The following is an 18,955-nucleotide window of genomic DNA, read 5'->3' on the forward strand; positions in this document are numbered from 1 at the left end:
GAAAGAAGTCGATTACCCTGACTTTGACCTCTTGTCCTCTGGTTTACCTCCCGCGCACCTTCCTCTCCCGTCTACCTTGCTCTCCTTATCCAGTCTTGGTGGTCAAGTGACTTCTCTGGCTTCTGGCCTAACCTCTGGTGAGAGTCTTTGGAGCTGTCATTTCTTTTGTTCTCTCCTTTCTGTTGTATTCATTGTCAGCATCTTATCAAACCTTGCAAGAGCTGCTGGGGGCCTCAGAGCTCTCTCAGTCTCAGAGTCATGTGGGTCATTACTTGTCCAAGATCATATATCAGAATTAGCAATAGAACCTGTACTCTACTTTGGGCTCCCAAGTTCCTGTTTTTCTCCTGGCCTTCGATCAGGCTGTTGGGGCTCAGCTTTTGTCCACAGACCAGCAGAGTTCTTGGGGTCTTTACTCGGTTCACACTCTGCCTTCACTTAGTTCAGACTAAAGCTGCTTCATGGATTGGCTCTGACTATAATTGGACCAGACTTGGTCTAGCTACAGAATCTCTGGGCCAAAATCTGGGGGCCAGGAGGGAAACCAGGAGGCTCCAGGAGAAAAAGCAAACTAGGTCCGTGCCTTGGATCTGCTTAGGGGCTGTCTTTACTCAATATCCTTCCTCCACCCATCTGCTTTTCCCCCAGCAGCTCCTGTCCAGGATGATGCTCAGGGAAATAGAGCTCCTAAACCCTTGCTTACACCCACACACATTCACAGAGAGAGAAAGACACACATATATATATGTTCATATATATATATTCACTCATATATGAATGAATGTTAGTCTCTCAGTCATGTCCAACTCTTTGCAACCCCATGGAGTCCGCCAGGCTCCTCTGTCCATGGAATTCTCCAGGCAAGAATACTGGAGTGGCTGGCTATTCCCTTCTCCAGGGGACCTTCCTGACCCAGGGATCGAAACCCAGGTCTCCTCTACTGCAGGCAGATTCTGTGCCATCTGAGCCACCAGGGAAGCCCATATATATATACATACATATGGCATACACACAGGCACATACCTATAGAGAAAAGCACCAACACACACAAGCACACACACACAGCTGAATAAGTGTGCACTGCAGCACTATGGGATCATTTCCATACAGGGCTCTTTCCTCTGAAATCATGGAGATATCTTCTCCCTATGTCCTGCCAGTACTGAGCCTAGAGCCTGCTCCAAACAGGTGCTCGTTGATGGTGTGTTGGAAGAGGGAACTGACGCTAGTGTGGAGGGCCACATGGGCCAGGCCTTCACCTCCAGGCCCCGCATAAGGCAGAAAGCCCAATCGAGGCCCGATGAGCCTGGGATGTAAGGCAAACCTTGGCCACTCCTGCTGTCTCCTTGGTTCACCCCCTCCCCATCTGATGCCTCCACCCGGGACTCTCTCCTTGGGGGGTCCATTAACCAGCCCATCAAAATCACCTGGGAGCTTGTCAGAAATGCAAAGTCTCAAAAAAAGAAAAAAGAAATGCAAAGTCTCAGGCCTCACTTCAGATCTACTGAACCAGAAAGCCTGGGTGTGGGGTCCAGCATCTGTGCTTTCACAAGCTCTTCAGGGGTTTCTAATGCATGCTACAATTATGGAACTGCTGCCTGTGAGGAGAGGCAAGCTCATGCCATGGGGGAGGCAGCTAAAGTCTGGAAACACTAGCAGCTGCTTACGCCACCTGTGGGTAAGGCGGCTGCTCATTGCTGGTGGGTGCCCATACCCAAAGTACTCTCACATGCACACACACACTTGCACATATATGAGCATCTGGCACGATCTCAGAGAATCCATAGGCAGGGATTCCTCTCGGATCCATTGGGTATAGGCAGGCACCCAAATGAAGGCGGGAAGGGGTAGGAAAGAACTGTTCTCCTCCTGGCCCCACAATTGCTTTGCCCCTTGTCCCTTCGGAGGGTCCCTGAACACTCCCTCAGAGCCACAAAAGCTGAGTAGTTGCCCAATCAGACAAGGCAGCCCTAGATGAGAGGTCAGGTGATCCGTGTGCCTAAGAGAACTCGGGGTATGTGCTAAGGGCAGCAAAGTTCTTTCTCTGCATAGGTGGGCCGGGGCCAGAGGAATGTTGGGGATCAGCAGGCAAAGCTTAGGCAAGAGCATACCACCCCCTGAGCCATGAAGCGCTGCCCACTCGTAGAATTCCCCTTGGCCCCTCCCCAGGGCTGCTTCCCAAGCCCCTGCCTCCCCACCCATCCCTCTGCTCTGGCCTATGGAGCCCCAGGCAGCTGCCCACCTGGCCCATCCCCAGGCCCTGCGGCATCTCCCCCTGAGGATCTGGAAGTGAAATCAGGCCTCTGGAAGCTGCTGGGGATGTGGGGAGGGGAGGAGAAGGCTGAGCTTCCTCAGGCTCAGATCTGGTTTCGCGGCTGCTTCCCCTGGCGCACTGCCACAGGCTGAGCCTCCAGCTGTGCTATATAAGGCCCGGTGGCTGGCCTGCTGGAGAGAAGAAAACTCGGACCCCCCAGCTGAGGAGTCCCGCTCAAGACACGGTGAGCCCCGCTCCTGTTCTTCTTAGCCCATCCCTGCACCGCTTAGCCTGGCTCAGCTACCCCGGGGCACCCCCGACCAGCCACCTCACCTCCTGCAGACAAGACTCGCCTTTCTTCTTTGGAGCTGGCCCCAAGTCTTATCCCTCCCCGACGTGAGGATAGGGGCCCTCAGAGGCCCCAGTCAGGGTCTCTTACCTCTGGGTACTCTCCCTTTTTCCTGAGGTCAGCCAGCCTTCTTTGTCTGAGCGCTCTGAGACCTGCGGACTGGGGAGCCTCACCAGCAGAGCATATACTGAGGAAACTTCCATGGGCTGCCAGATGGGAAATGGTTTTTCCACAAGGTGCCTCAAGCCACTTTGGCTGCAGACAGTCCCAGAGCAGTCCCAGGCTGAGGTTCTGTGCAGGCCCTGGGGAGCGCTCAGCCCTCGGCTCAGAGCCTGGGAGCTGGGGGTGAGACCCACAAGAGCTGGGGACCCTGGAGGCCCTGCACTCCGTGCTCTGGGCTGAGACACAGGTGGCGGAGTTGGTGGCCTTAAAGCTGGATGGTCTGCCGAGTGGGCTTGGTCTGTTCTTCTGGGACAACTAAGTGCTTTTGAATCTTTTTTTCCAGAAAGGAGGAATCTCCCTTTTCTCACCACACCCTGGACTTCGGAGGTTGAAGCAAATCCCTCTTGAATTTCCGGGCACTGGTCAGAATCGGGGTTGGCCAGAGGTCTGGGGAGAGAGAAAATTGAGCGGGAGCCTGTGTCCTGGCCCTATTACCAGACCTCTTGGAGAACAGGGGAGCTCCTCTTCCTGTTCCTGCAGCCCCTAACCCCCACTCAGCAGTTACTAGGGGGCCCTGGCCTCTCCCTGTGGGTCCCCTCTGCTCTCCTCCAGCAGGCTCCTGGCTGTGTGACTCCCAAGCAGGCCAGAAATGTGTTCCATCTGCAGCCTGTGCACATCTGGGAATGTGTTCATGGAGCTGGTGTGTCTGAAGCATCTGCACCCTCCAGCTTGCCTGTCCTGTGAGAGGCTGCTGTAGTCTGGACAGGGGCTGCCCAGCCTTAATATGCAGCCCTGCTGTGCAGGAACGTGAGTCCCACCAAGGGCAGCAAAACAGGTCCCCAAGCCTGGGTCTTGGAAGTGATTAACGAGTCACCCAGAGGCTGCTCGGGGTGGGCACAGGCACCCCCTCACTGGCAAGGAAACATCTCACGCCAACTGTCCCTTATGTCCCATCTTGAGGTGGGGTCCTAGCACCTGGACCCGGGGATTGAATCCAGGTCTGCCTCATGTGAACTGAGATTCTGACTCTCTACCTCTCCCAAGCTGCCCAGATTTGCAATGTGGGCAGGTATCATCCTCACAAGACTTCATTCTGTCCACCTTTCGCCTCTGATAAGTCAAGAAATAGAATAGTTTTGGGGACTTCCCTGGCAGTCTAGTGGTGAAGACTCCACGCTTCCATTGCAGGGGGTGCAGGTTCAATCCCTGGTTGGGTTACTGAGACCCCACATGTGGTGAGGTGCTGCCAAAAAAATAAATGAATAAAAACTTTTTAAAAAGAAATAAAAGAAATAGTTCTGCTCAAAACCTCAGAGTCAACTCAGAGAGATGGAACCTGATAAGCTTTGTTTCTTTGCAGGTCACTGACCTGAGAAACTTCTCAGGGATCGCATTCCAGGGACTCCAGCTCTGTGGAGGAACGCTCACTCAGCTCCTGCCACATTCCCCACAGGACCGGGGAAAAGATGGCGGGGACCACGGCCTGCACGTTCTTCCTAGTTCTGGAGATCACCTCAGCGTTGGGTACAGGCTAAGTACCTCCTGTCTCTCTAAGCTGCTACTTTCCATAGGGACGTCACATTTGGTCTAGGACCCAACTCTGCACCTGCCTTAAACTATAGCCATGGCACTAAGACCTGAGGCTGATTTATCTATTTATTCATAGTTTATACCCTGCTTGTTTTCCTAAAGGGTTTGAGATAGGTCCCAATATTAAAACTCACAGGACAGAATCTTTTAAATGAGGAGAGGGATAAGATGTCACTCAGAAGGAGGAAGAGGGTTACCACTGCCCCCTGAGTGCTAAATTTAGCTCTGAGCTTCCTGATAGCCAAAGCAAAAGGAATCCCTGAGTTCTCACATCCGGATTTCGGGTGATATCTGATTTTAGTTTCATGAAAATTCATTTCGACCCTGTAGCCAAATTTCACAGAGACACCAGAACCCCTTCTGGTCTCCTTGTCCTCAGACCCCATTCTCTGGTGACTCTGAGTTCGCCAGGGAACAGGTGGAGAGAATTTGTCCGGTGGGCTCCCCAAGGCATCTGAGCATCAGAGCTCACAGCACCAGGCTGCATACTCTCTCTCACCTCCCTTTCTTTTCCTGATTTCTAGCCACATACTCAGGTAAAGCAAAAAATGCTCAGAATTCTCTCTCAGAGCTATGAGCACTGCAGGCTTTGTGACTGCAGATGCGGGAACAGAGGCTGTCCGAGCAGCTTGCCAAACCCTCTATGGGCCCACCTCCTGCCTTGCTCTTTCTGCCTTGACAGCTCTTGTTGATGAAGATGATTAACATTCAGCAATCTGGAGGAAAATCAGATTAGTTTGATTAAAAGAGCTACTATCACCCCCAGTTAAGCAGCAAAGAGAATACTAATTTGACTCTCTCATGTGAGAGTTAATTGCCTTTTTAAGCTTTTGCAGCCCTCTGCTCTCCTCTCACCTTTCTGTTTTGGAGCCTCCAACTCAGCCTCAGGTGGGTTGGGCCTGGAGGCTCGCTGCCTGTGGCTCAAAGGTCCCTATACCCTTCCTCAGGGAGCCTTTGCCAGCTGCGGTCAGAAAACTAAAGGACTGGGACTTCCCTGGTGGCCAGTGGTTACGACTTCATATTTCCAGTGCAGGGGGCACTGACTCAGTCCCTGACTGGGGAACTAAGCTCCCCCAGCTTGCATGGTGTGGCCAAAAGAAAAAAAATTAAAGGACCACTCCTCCAGCCAGATCCTATGAGGGTGAGGGTGGATTCTCAAAGTCAAACTTTGCCAGGAGAAGGGAAATGGACATGTATAGTCCAGGTCTTGAGCTAAATGGAGTTGTTAATGCTTTACTCAGCAAACATTCTGTGGTAGCCATTATTCTAAGTGGATTTTATGAAGCTTATTTAATCCCTATAATCCTCTGAGATGGGGACTATTATTATCCTTACTTTATGATGAGGGGTCAGATGAGTTAAGTACCTCACCCAAGGTCACACAGTCAGGAAGTGGCAGTGTCTGGGGCTCACAGTCTCAATCGCCATGTACTTCAGAGACTTTGTGTTTCCTTATGGAATCCTCATGCCAACTGGACCGCCACATGGGCTGTGGGAACGAATATCTCCACTTTACAAGATGAGGAAAGTAAGGTTCCATTCTGCTAAGAAGAATGGGCTCAGATCTTACAGGAGGAGCCCCAGCTGCCTTGCAGCATCCCATGGTCCATTTCTAGAACAAAAGGGAAACGAGAACCACACTGGTTGAACATGCACTGCCTGCCAGGTCCCTTCACCTTCACCATCATCCTGAAAAGGCACCATGACCCTGTGATGCGGTGATTGCTGGCGCAGCTCTATTAAAAAAAATTATTTCTTTTAATTGGAGGCTAATTACTTTACAATATTGTGGTGCTTTTTGCCATACGTTGACATGAATTGGCCATGGATGTACATGTGTTCCCCCATCGTGAACCCCACTCCCTCTTCCTCCCCACCCCACCCCATCCCTCTGGGTTGTCCCAGAGCACTGGCTTTGAATGCCCTGCTTCATTTATCGAAAACTTGCACTGTTCATTTATTTTACATATGGTAATATACATGTTTCAATGGTATTCTCTCAAATCATCCCACCCTCACCTTCTCCCACATAGCCCAAAAGGCTGTTCTTTACATCTGTGTCTCTTTTGCTGTCTTGCATATATAGTTGGTCATTACTGTCTTCTAAATTCCATAAATATGTGTTAATATACTGTACTGGTGTTTCTCTTTCTGACTTACTTCACTCTGTATAATAGTTTCCAGTTTCATCCATCTCATTAGAATGGGCTCCAATGTGTTCTTTTTTGCAGCTGAGTAATATTCCATTGTGTGTATGTACCACAACTTCCTTATCCATTCATCTGCCGATGGACATCTAGGTTGCTTCCATTTCCTAGCTATTGTAAACAGGGTAAAGCTTTATTTTATGAGGAAACAAATTTAAAAGAATAAAGCTTTTGAGGTCATACAGCCAGCCAATGGCAGAGTGAGACTCTGAACTCACGCGCAGCGCTCATGTTCCATTCCCCGCATCACCCTGCTTCCCTACATCCCGAGAGGCTAGTGGCAGGACCCTGCTAGGCCCCTATAACTGTCTTGGCTTCTCACTTCTCCTCCTGGCCCTCAGGGAGGCAGATGATGCTCACTCAGTCAGTAAGAAGAGTCCAGCCTGGGAAGAGGACCTCAGGTGTCTTTGCCAAGCCTGCTAACCTCCTGGACAGTGAGTTGTGGCTGGAGCAGGGACTGATGGGGGTGAGGGGATTGGTCTTTACTGAGCTTGTTAAGAGAGTCTCTGCAGTCAGGGGACAATGTCAGGGTTCCATAGACAAAATGCTTTGCTCAGTTGTGTCCAATTCTTTGCGATCCTTTGGACTGTAGCCCACCAGGCTCCTTTGTCCATGGGATTTTTCAGGCAAGAATACTGGAATGGGTTGCCATTCCCTTCTCCAGGGGATCTTCCAGACCCAGGGATTGAACCCACATCTCCTGCATTGCAGGCAGATTCTTTTACCCACTGAGCCATTTGGGAACTTCCATAGAAATCCACTTTTAAAAGGCATTTGAGGACTTCCCTGGCAGTCCAGTGGTTAAGACTCGGTGCTTCCCCTGCAGGGAGTCTGGGTTCAATCCCTGGTCAGGGAACTTAAAAAAAAAAAAAAAGGGATATTTGGCCAACATCGCTGTCCAGGCAGAGGGACCAAGTATATAGGACAGCTCAGAAGCATGAAGCTGCCTGATAGATCCCAGGAATGCTGTAGGGCTTGCTGGGGCAAGAGACTGGCAGGGAGAGAGCAGAGAGAGGAGGGTGGAGATACCAGCTCTGCTGCTGCTGCTGCTGCTAAGCCGCTTCAGTCATGTCCAACTCTGTGCGACCCCATAGATGGCAGCCCACTAGGTGACCCCATCCCTGGGATTCTTCAGGCAAGAACACTGGAGTGGGTTGCCATTTCCTTCTCCAAAATACCAGCTCATTAGCACCTAAATAGCTGGCTAAGGGAGTTAAAGCTGGGAGTGATGTGGCCCAGGCTGCATGGAGAAAGCTCGCCTTGACTGTAGCATTGAGGAGGGGTGGGGATGGTTTGGGGAAGCTGGAGGTAGAGACACCAGGCAGGAAGTTACTGACATGGTATAGCCGGGCTGCTGAGAATCTTTGGCAGTAGGGTGTGCAGAAGGGTGAGAGATTCTAGAAATGCTGCACAGAGAGATGTGATGGGGCCTGAGACCAGTGAGGGGTGGGTGAGGGGTAGTGGGGATGACTCCCAGGGGTTGAGCTCACCAGGGGCTCTGGGGCCCGGTTGGCTCCCACCTGGCTCTCTCTGGCTCTCTCTCAGGTCCTGGGGAGTGGACGACCTGGTTCAACATTGACCACCCGGGTGGGCAGGGTGACTATGAACGGCTGGATGCCATTCAGTTCTACTATGGGGACCGGGTGTGCGCTCGGCCCCTGCGGCTAGAGGCTCGAACCACCAACTGGAAACCCGCAGGCAGCACCGGCCAAGTGGTCCATGGCAGCCCCCTCGAGGGCTTCTGGTGCCTCAACAGGGAGCAGCGGCCTGGCCAGAACTGCTCTAATTACACCGTGCGCTTCCTCTGCCCTCCAGGTGAGCCTGGCCAGCCCCCATGCCCTACTTCTCACCAGCCTCCACACGTGGGGAGGCCAGGGCCTGCATCTGGCCATGGAAACTGGACATCACACACATACACGTGCTCCAGCTCCATAATAACCCGTTAGTTTCATGAGAGCCACCATGTTCCCAACACTGTTCTGTGTTGATGGATAGTTTCCCTTCAATCCATTTCACTGATGGGGAAGACCACAGGCTCTGGAGCTGGACTGCTTTGAATCTGGGCCCACTGTCTCTACTGTGCTCCTTAGGCAGATTTTCTGAAACTTTCTGAGCCTCCGGTTTCTCACATGTGGAAGAGGGGTATTAATATACCTTCATGGGGGGCTTTGGGCTTCCCTGGTGGCTCAGACAGTAAAGAATCTGCCTGTAACTCAGGAGACCTGTGTTCAATCCCTGGGTCGGGAAGATCCCCTGGAGAAGGGAATGGCCACCCACTGCAGTATTCTCGCCTGGAGAATTCCATGGACAGAGGAGCCTGGTGGGCTACAGTTCATGAGGTCACAAAGAATCGGACGTGACTGAGCGACTAACCGTTTCACTTTATGGGGTTTTTTACGAGGATTAAATTAGATGATAAATGCAGAGGGCTTAATGCAGGTGAATGCCCACTAAGTGTTCATTTCTATTTCAGTTCCTCTGTGCCAGACGCTGCTAGTTATCTCCATTACTCAACTTTCACAACTGACTGTGAGGAATCTCAGTTTTGACAAGTCATTCCAGGTTCAGAGAGGTTAGGGAACTTCTTGGAATGACACGGCTGGTCAGTGGAATGCTGAGATTTAAACCCAGGCCTGTGTTTGCAGAGTCCAAGAGTTCATGCTCTTTCTGTCCTCTCTCCCCATACTGGGTAATTCAGAGCCAGCTCAGGCCTGTCCATTATTGACTGCCCATCCTCCCTTCCTGGGGTTCCGCCAGTGCACACGGCCTGGCCCTGCAGGCTCAGGCAGCAGTGGCAGTCACCTGGATCAGGAACCCAGGCTGGGCAATGTCTCAGGGTGAGGTTTGAGGCCCCCGCTTTCTTGTATAGAGGCCTCAGATCAAGGATGAGGAGTGTGGGCAGAGGGGGCTTGATGTTGCTGAGGCCCCAGATCTCGACTTCCCAGGGCCCCTTCTGCAGGAGCAGCGGCTGTCTTCACACTGGGAGAGACTAAAGATGGTGCTGTCCTCCACATCCAAGGACAGCACATCAAAGTCCCAGCGCTTGGCCAGTAAGTCCCTTTCAGGGGCACCTATAGCCCATTTGGTGGTATCATTGCGAAAATTAAAAGCTGTTACTTCCTCAAGTTTCTTGGTGTCCATCTGTTGGAAAAATCCTTGCAGGAAATATAAATATCAAAGACAGCTAGGATGTAAATGGAGGACTGGGTCTCAGAGAAAAAGCAGCCTCAGGGTCAGACATCCTGATGGAGTCCCCTTGGGAGGGAAGTCAGACCGCCTGCTGGTCTTCTTTGTAGGATCCTTGCGCCGAGACACAGAGCACAGCCTCTGGAGTCCGTGGTCTCCCTGGAGCAAGTGTTCTGCTGCTTGTGGTCACCCTGGGGTCCAGACCCGAACGCGCACCTGCTTGGCGGAGACGGTGTCACTGTGCAGTGAGGCCACCGAGGAGGGCCGGCACTGCATGGAACAGGCCTGTTCAGGTACCACCCCTGCTCCTGGTGCCAGGTAGGGCATGGGGCTGGGGCTGAAATAGCCTATCAGACTGAGACAGGTTCATTCATTTATCCACTCATCAAGTAATTATGTGCACTGATGGGGGACGTAGAGGATAATGGGGGAGCACAGAGCAGGGTCAATTATCGTCACTTAGGGGAATCAATTAAGTCTTCCTAGAGGAGGTGTCCTGAGCTAAGTCTTGAAGGATGAGTAGGAATTAGTTACGCAGGCTGCTGAGGGAGGGTAACAAAGGCCTAAGGATGAGAAGGAGCATATGGGATTCCACAGGTGGGACATGGCTGAAGGAGAGCCAGAATCCATACATGCCCTCCTGATGGGGCCTCTTTTTCTGCAGCCTGTGACCTTACCTGCCCCATGGGCAAGGCGAATGCTGAGTGTGATGCGTGCATGTGCCAGGACTTCGTGCTGTATGGGGCTGTCTCCCTCCCTGGGGGTGCCCCAGCCTCGGGGGCTTCTGTCTACCTCCTGAGCAAGACACCTAAGCTACTGACCCAGACGGACAGCAGTGGGAGGTTCCGAGTCCCCGGGTTGTGCCCCGATGGCAAAAGCATCCTGAAGATCACAAAGACCAAGTTCGTGCCTATCCACCTCACGGTGCCTAAGACCAGACTGAAGGCAGCCACCATCAGGGCGGAGTTCGTAAGGGCAGGTACTTAAGTTCTCTGGAGTAGGGCTGGGGAGGAAGGCTGGACTTTTAAATAAAGGGATTCTAGTACTCAGAGCTGGCTTCCCAGCTTGCCCAGAGTAAAACTAAAAAATCCACAAGTTCCAACATCATCTGGCTCCCCACCCTCCACCCATTACTTACCTTCTCTCCTCTTCTCTCCTCTCCTATTACAGTCCCCACCACCCCCACTGAATCACTCTACTACAGTTACAAAGGCTTCCTAGCTATTCTTCAACTACACAAGCATACTCCTGCCTCAGGGCCTTTGCACTTGCTATATACTCTGCTTGGAGTATTCTTCCCCAGATAGTGGCATGGCTTGCTACCTCAGATGTATAAGTTGTTTTCCAGCCTCCTAGTGGGCTTGCAGGTCATAGAGAGAGAGGCTGGGGAAATTCAGAAACAGTGCAGAATGGCCAGAAAATTCTGCTGGAATCAGAAGAGAAGGTACTGCACTATTTGAAACATCTAGCTCTGTCTCAATGGCAATGCTTGGGAATCTTGCCTGGTACAGAGTCCCCTTGGTTCTCCACTGCCTCACCCAGATACTGCCCAAGAGGCTATGGGAGCGGGTCCCATCTGAGTGGCTGGAGGGAGTGGACTCCATTAGGACCATTAGAAGGGGTCTAGGGTGTGTGTGTGAAATTGTACGATTTTAACACATGTCAAAATACCTGAGGGAGCAAGGCTCTGGAGAACCTGTCACAATGAAAAACCCCAAACACCATTTCTCATCCCTGTCTCAGAAACGCCATACATTGTGATGAACCCTGAGACAAAAGCACGAAGAGCTGGGCAGAGCGTATCCCTGTGCTGTAAGGCCACAGGGAAGCCCAAACCAGACAAGTATTTCTGGTGAGTATTCTACCAGCTATCTGGCCTGATTCTCCTCTTGGAAAACCAGAGCTTTCTTGCACTGGGTCTGGCATTGTTAATCATGACAATAACCATCAGAATAAAATTACAAGTAAGGCTCTGGTGTGGCTTCCCAGGCAATGCAGTGGTGAAGGACCTGCTGCCAGTACAGGAAATGCAAGAGATGTGGGTTTGATCCCTGGGTCAGGAAGATCCCCTGGAGTAGGAGATGGCAACGTACTCCAGTATTCTTGCTTGGAAAATTCCATGGACAGAAGAGCCTGGAAGGCTACAGTCCATGGGGTCACAAAGAGTTGGACATGACTGAGCGCGCACGTGCAAACACACACACACACACACACACACAAGGCCCTGGTGTATCACCAGGGAATAGGCACTTAAAAGTGGGGGCCAGCTGGGGACTTCTCTGGTGGTCCAGTGGTTAAGACTGCAAGGGGTGTAGTTTTGATTCCCTGTCAGGGAACTAAGATTCTAACATGCAGCATGGTTCAGCCAAAAATGAAAAAAAATGAAAAAAAATTTTTTTTAAGTGGGGGCCAACAGGGTTGAGGCCACTCAGCAAGCCTTGTTGTCCTGTTGAAGCTGGGGTCCCTACAGAGCAGCTGTGGTCTTAGGGTCCTGACTCTATATCCTTGGGACATAGAACCAGGTTTCCTGTCCTAATTTCCCAAAGGCAAACAAGGTTAGAGTCCCCAGTGGCTGCCCTTTACCCTTCACAAACATTTTACAGCCATTATCTTATTTGACCCTCTCAACAATTCTACGGATCAGCTAGGAATCATGGCATCTACTTCAGATGAATGGAACAGGAAGTTGAAGCTCAGAGGTGAAAAGATTCGTCCAAGGGTCCATAGCTAGTCAGCGGTGGGGCTGAGACTGAGAAGCAAGTCCCCTGATCCCCAGGCCAGTCAGTGCCCTTGAATGAGCCGAGTCAGTTGTAGAGTTGGCATCTGCAGGGACCTGTCCGTCACCTGCTTGGCTCCTGACACTGTCCTTAAGGATACCAGCCCTTCCACTGCCCCCTCAGGCTGTCCCTCTCCATCCCTTGCAGGTACCATAACAATACACTGTTGGACCCCTCCCTCTACAAGCATGACAGCAAGCTGGTGCTGAGGAATCTGCAGCGGGACCAGGCCGGGGAGTACTTCTGCAAGGCCCAGAGCGATGCTGGGGCTGCAAAGTCCCGCGTTGCCCAGCTGACTGTCATAGGTAAGCCTGGTGGGGCCCCTGGAGAACCCCTGCCACAGTGGGCATAACCGAACAGTCAAAACTTGGGCTGTCCTGGGCTGTGCCCAGTGCTGTGCTTTCTGGGACACAAAGATGGCACAGACCTTGATCCTACCCTCACAGGTCTGCCACTCCAGGAGGGGTGGAGAAATAAGAGACAAGTCAGTAGAGATAGAAAAAAATGTAGCCGAAATAGGAGATAAGGAGTTGTGGATGATACAGAAGAGAAACAGAGAACTTCCAGGTGGGAATGACTGTTGTGGCTTGTTGCTGGAGGCTTAAACAGTGGTTTTTAGCTTTGGCCACCCACTGGGATCAACTGTTGCATTTTTTTTTTTTAACTTTTAATTCTGTATTGGGTACAGACGATTAGGGCTTCCCTGGTGGCTCAGCGGTAAAGAATCTACCTGCAATCCAGGAGTTGTAGGAGATGCAGTCTCAGTCCCTGGGTCGGGAAGAACCCCTGGAGGAGGGCATGGCAACCCACTCAGTATTCTTGCCTGGAGAATCTCATGGACAGAGGAGACTGGCGGGCTACAGTCCACAGGGTTGCAAAGAGTCAGACACGACTGAAGTGACTTAGCATGTGTGCACAAATAGCTGATTAATAATGTTGTGGTAGTTTCAGGTGAACAGTGAGGGGACTCGGCCACATATGTACATTTATCCATTCTCCCTCAAACTCTCTTCCCATCCCGGCTGCCACATAACATGGAGCAGAGTTTCCTGTGTTATACAGTAGGTCCACCTGTTGAGTTTTTCAAAAATACTGATGCCTGTCTTTTACCTCCAGGGAGCTTGATTTGATTGGTTTGGAATGTGGCCTGGGAACACTCAGGTTAAAAGCTCTCCCTGGTAATTCTAATTCATGGCCAGTATTGTGAACCCCTGACATTAAACAATGGCCAGGGTCTGTGTGTATGGAGGTGGGGGTGTCCCAGATCAAGGGCCAGAGGGAGCAAAGTTATAGCAGTGGGGAACTGAGGGGGCTTTACAAGAAAGGGTGACCTGATTAAAGCTGGCTTCTGGAAGTGAGCTGAGGGAGGGGAGACCAGAGGCTGAGACCAGTCAGGAACCTGTACTTGCAAAGTGAGGGGGAAGGAGGATATCTTAGTAATTGGCCTAAACAAAACCAAACAAAAGTCAGGAGGAAATTTGTTGGGAGGATTCTGGAATATTTCACAGACTCCAAGAAAGTTGAGCAACACAGCTCAGGGCAGACAGGACACTGGGCACTTGGACCTTGGCAGATGAGATGTGGAAGCCTGTCAACCGTGGTTCCCAGCTCATTATACCAGTGCTCCCTGCTTGTCACAGTTATTCTTAATACTTTATATGTGTAATATTTTAAACTAAAAAGTAATTTACCAAAGTTAAATTTATAGATAATAACTACATGTCATTTTAAGAGATATATATGGAACATGCTCCTAATGACATAAAACAGAAATGTAAAAAAATAATTTTAATGCAAAATCGTATGTATTTAAATATGTAAGTGTTAATGGCACAAGGACACCCACCAAGAAGTCAGACACTTTCACTTGAATCCAGTCACCATGAATGTGACAACAACGAATACTGACCTTGGGCAGTTGGAGGGAGGTGATTTTTCTGAGACAAGAAGCAGTTCTTGGTATTTGACCAAGCTAAACAAAGTACAATCTTACCTCGTTTTATATGGTAGTTGCATTCTTCAAAAATTCAATGCATGGTAAAACCATGTATAAAATACCAGGTTCTGATCATTTAAGCATGCTTTCCATGTACGTGAATGTCTATAGAATATGTGAAAGCAGAATGCAGAAAAATTCTTTATGTCATACAGTGCCAGTGCCAGAAAACAGAACTGCAAGCCCGCCCCACCCACGATAAGCCAGTAGCACTCCCAGTTTTGGTGGTAACTCAGAACACCCTCAAATTTTCAAGATCCCTCCAATGAGAACCATTACCAAGGTGGTCTCTGCAAGGAACTCTGTTTCTCCAAGGATAAAATGGAATTAGTAATGGCTATCCATTCTCCCTCAGAGGAGTTCTGTGAGAGTTGGGACCATGCCAGTGCTTTGAAAACCCGAAAGCACGCAGAGAGGTCAGAGACGTAAGGTTGAGGTGCCCTTCGTGTAGGAAAAGGACTCGCATTTAATATCTGAACTATTTCCCTCCATAGCCTCTGATGAGATTCCTTGCAACCCAACCCCCGAGAGCTACCTTATCCGGCTGCCCTATGACTGTTTCCAGAACGCCACCAACTCCTTCTACTATGATGTGGGTCGTTGCCCTGTCAAGACCTGTGCAGGGCAGCAGGATAATGGGATCAGGTGCCGAGATGCTGTGGAGCACTGCTGTGGGATCTCCAAAACAGAGGAGAGGGAGATCCAGTGCAGCGGGTACACGCTGCCCACCAAGGTGGCCACGGAGTGCAGCTGCCAGCGGTGTACGGAGACTCGGAGAATCGTGCGGGGCCGGGTCAGCGCAGCTGACAACGGGGAACCCCTGCGCTTTGGCCACGTGTACCTGGGGAACACTCGTGTGAGCATGACCGGCTATAAGGGCACGTTCACTCTGCACGTCCCTCAGGACACAGAGCGGCTGGTGCTCACGTTTGTGGACAGGATGCAGAAGTTCGTCAACACCACCAAAGTGCTGCCCTTCAATAAGAAGGGGAGTGCCGTGTTCCATGAGATCAAGATGCTTCGGCGGAAAGAGCCCATCACCTTGGAGGCCATGGAGACCAACATTATTCCTCTGGGGGATGTGGCTGGTGAAGACCCTGTGGCTGAGCTGGAGATCCCATCCAAGAGTTTCTACCGGCAGAATGGGGAGCCCTACATGGGAAAAGTAAAGGCCAGTGTGACCTTCCTGGATCCCCGGAATATTTCCACAGCTACTGCTGCCCAGAGTGACCTGAACTTCATCAATGATGAAGGAGACACTTTCCCTCTTCGGACATATGGCATGTTCTCTGTGGACTTCAGAGATGAAGCCACTTCAGAGTCCCTTAATGTTGGCAAGGTGAAGGTTCATCTTGACTCAAGCCAGGTCAAGATGCCAGAGCATGTGCCCATGATGAAACTCTGGTCGCTCAACCCAGAAACAGGGCTGTGGGAGGAGGAAAGTGACTTCAAACCTGAAAGCCAAAGGCGGAACAGAAGGGAAGACAGGACCTTCCTGGTGGGCAACATGGAGATCCGTGAGAGGAGGCTTTTTAACCTGGATGTCCCAGAAAGCAGGAGGTGCTTCATCAAGGTGAGGGCCTACAGGAGTGAGAGGTTCTTGCCCAGTGAGCAGATCCAGGGGGTTGTGGTCTCTGTGATCAACCTGGAGCCGAGGACTGGCTTCTCCTCCAACCCCAGGGCCTGGGGCCGCTTTGACAGTGTCCTCACGGGTCCCAATGGGGCCTGCCTGCCTGCCTTCTGTGATGACCAGTCCCCCGATGCTTACTCTGCCTATGTCTTGGCCAGCCTGGCTGGGGAAGAACTGGAAGCAGTGGAGTCTTCTCCTAAATTCAACCCAAATGCAATTGGTGTCCCTCAGCCCTACCTCAACAAGCTCAAGTACCGCCGGACAGACCATGAGGACCCACGGGTCAAGAAGACAGCTTTCCAGATCAGCATGGCCAAGCCACGGCCCAACGCAGCTGAGGAGGGCAATGGACCCATCTATGCATTTGAGAACCTCCGGGCATGCGAGGACGCACCACCCAGTGCGGCCCATTTCCGGTTCTACCAGATTGAGGGGGATCGGTATGACTATAACACAGTCCCATTCAACGATGATGACCCCATGAGCTGGACTGAAGACTACCTGGCATGGTGGCCCAAGCCAATGGAGTTCAGGGCTTGCTACATCAAGGTGAAGATTGTGGGGCCACTGGAGATAAATGTGCGATCTCGTAACATGGGGGGCACCCACCGGCAGACAGTGGGAAAGCTATATGGAATCCGGGATGTGAAGAGCACACGGGACAGGGACCAGCCCAACGTCTCCTCTGCCTGTTTGGAGTTCAAGTGCAGTGGGATGCTCTATGACCAGGACCGTGTGGACCGCACCCTGGTGAAGGTCATCCCCCAGGGCAGTTGCCAACGAGCCAGTGTAAACTCTATGCTGCATGAGTACCTGGTCAACCACCTACCGCTGGCGGTCAACAACGACACCAGTGAGTACACCATGCTGGCGCCCTTGGACCCACTGGGCCACAACTATGGTATCTACACTGTCACTGACCAGGACCCTCGCACGGCCAAGGAGATTGCGCTCGGCCGGTGCTTTGATGGCACATCCGATGGCTCCTCCAGAGTCATGAAGGCCAATGTGGGAGTGGCCCTCACCTTTAACTGCGTAGAGAGGCAGGTGGGCCGTCAGAGTGCCTTCCAGTACCTCCAGAACACCCCGGCCCAGCCCTCTCCTGCAAGCACTGTCAGGGGAAGAGTGCCCTCAAGGAGGCAGCGGGCAAGTCAGGGTAGCCAGCGTGGAGGGGTGGCCTCTCTGAGGTTTCCTGGGGCTGCTCAGCAGCCTCTGAGCGACTGAGGCTTGTGGTACTTCTCTTCTGCCATCTCACATGACAGCCTTGTGGGACTGATGCCCAAACTATCACTTGGTTAATTTAAGCCCATCTGTTCTGGTGCAACTTGCGTGTTTGTTTCTTCATTCCTTTACTTACTTATTGTCTTTGTCCCGTGATACTGATTGGCATGAAGCCCCTAAAATGTCAAAATAAAGCCCCACTGTCCTGTTCTCCCTCTACAAGAAACAAGAAATTGGCCATGGGCAAACTCTGTGGCTTCAAGCATTCTTCCTTTAGTGCCGTACCTGGAAATGTCTTTCATTTTCTTTTTTGCATGGTTTTGCCCACCTCTAATGATAATCTGATGTTGAAGATCAAATAACCAATATAAAGCATATTTCTTGGCCTGGCTCCATAGGATGTAAGCAAGGCTTGCATCACAGTTCATACATATAAAAGGTGGTGAAATAAAGAAATAAACTATATTGTTACTTGAGATGTTACTAACATTTCTTAGCTGAATCTGGAACTCTAGTGCGTGTTCAGTGTTACACTGTTGAATATAAGGTAATCATATTTCCTCTGCCAAATCTGGAAAAAACATCACCTGGTATCCACAACTGCACTTGGTTGCTAACTATATTAATGTGTTTCCTTTTATATTTGCTATTGTTCTTGCTAGAAGCCCAGTGTGGCCCAGAACAGATGTCAATAAATGCACATTTTGTACTTGATTTTGAGGTCGCTGACCTGTCTTTAAACCATTAAAGTGAGCTAACTGTTCAGAGGGACAGAGGGGTCTCTGGAAAATGGTCACAAGTTGGCGCGAGGCATAGCACCACCTAACCCCAAGTTACAGGGCTGGGTGACTAGGCACATATTCCAGTGGTCAAGTTTGTTCTCATGGATCATATTTTCCATTTGCAGAGAAGAGCAGAGATTTCTGGAGTTGAAAGCATGTTCTGGGCCCCTGAACAAAGCTGAAAACATGTCCTGATTTTTTTTTTCATCCCTTCCAATACTGCGGAGCTTATACAATGGTTTGGCCCAGGGTCTGGCAAGCTGGCTCAGTGGTCCTTTGGCAACCCCCCACAGTGTGCTGCCTTCTCTAGCTGGGTTGGCTGGCTTCACTCAGAAGGATGGGCTTTTTATTTTTTTCATTCGAAGCTCTTCTAAAGATGCTCAGCTTTTCCAGACACCAGACCTCTGTTGTGTATAATAGCCTCTGTCCCCTGAGTAAAATGACTGGTCCAAATGGACAGGGTTTTTTTTTTGGAAAATGTGTTTGGTTTAAAATAGTATATCAGAGGCCCTAGATGGTGCCAGAGTGATCCTGGAGGCATCAACAGCCAGGGTTGAGTAAGATGCACTGATTGCCTCTTTCCCAACCTCTCCAGAATCTATTACAAAAGAGGCCAAGGGGAGGGCATCACTTACAATCAGGACAAAATGCTGTCCCTGATCCCCTGGCAGGCCTGGTTCAGCTCATTTTGGCCACCTCCGGTCTGGCCTGGATTTGTAATCTTGGATCAGTATCTGCCCAGTTCCCAGGGGTTTGGTTCATAATTGACTAGAAATTTCCCTGGCTAAGCACCCCACTCCC

The 18,955-nt window shown here is 50.9% G+C and overlaps 1 protein-coding gene across 2 annotated transcripts; it reads left to right on the forward strand.

Annotated features, from left to right (window-relative positions):
* The first annotated feature begins 2,330 nt into the window (after positions 1-2,330).
* LOC120852542 (cartilage intermediate layer protein) lies at positions 2,331-18,086 on the forward strand. 2 transcript variants are annotated; one of them, XM_040225846.1, is made up of 9 exons: positions 2,331-2,498; positions 4,126-4,289; positions 6,904-6,996; positions 8,108-8,377; positions 9,859-10,041; positions 10,413-10,727; positions 11,492-11,600; positions 12,673-12,830; positions 15,016-18,086. In XM_040225846.1, the coding sequence occupies exons 2-9, from the start codon at positions 4,232-4,234 to the stop codon at positions 17,373-17,375; spliced, it is 3,546 nt and encodes a 1,181-aa protein (XP_040081780.1). In that variant the 5' UTR covers positions 2,331-2,498; positions 4,126-4,231; the 3' UTR covers positions 17,376-18,086. The 2 variants fall into 2 exon arrangements, with proteins under 2 accessions (XP_040081780.1, XP_040081781.1); XM_040225847.1 differs by lacking the exon at positions 8,108-8,377.
* The last annotated feature ends 869 nt before the right edge of the window (positions 18,087-18,955 follow it).

The sequence above is a fragment of the Oryx dammah genome, unplaced genomic scaffold (genome assembly GCF_014754425.2).
Source record: "Oryx dammah isolate SB20612 unplaced genomic scaffold, SCBI_Odam_1.1 HiC_scaffold_26, whole genome shotgun sequence".
NCBI classification, from domain to species: Eukaryota; Metazoa; Chordata; class Mammalia; order Artiodactyla; family Bovidae; genus Oryx; species Oryx dammah.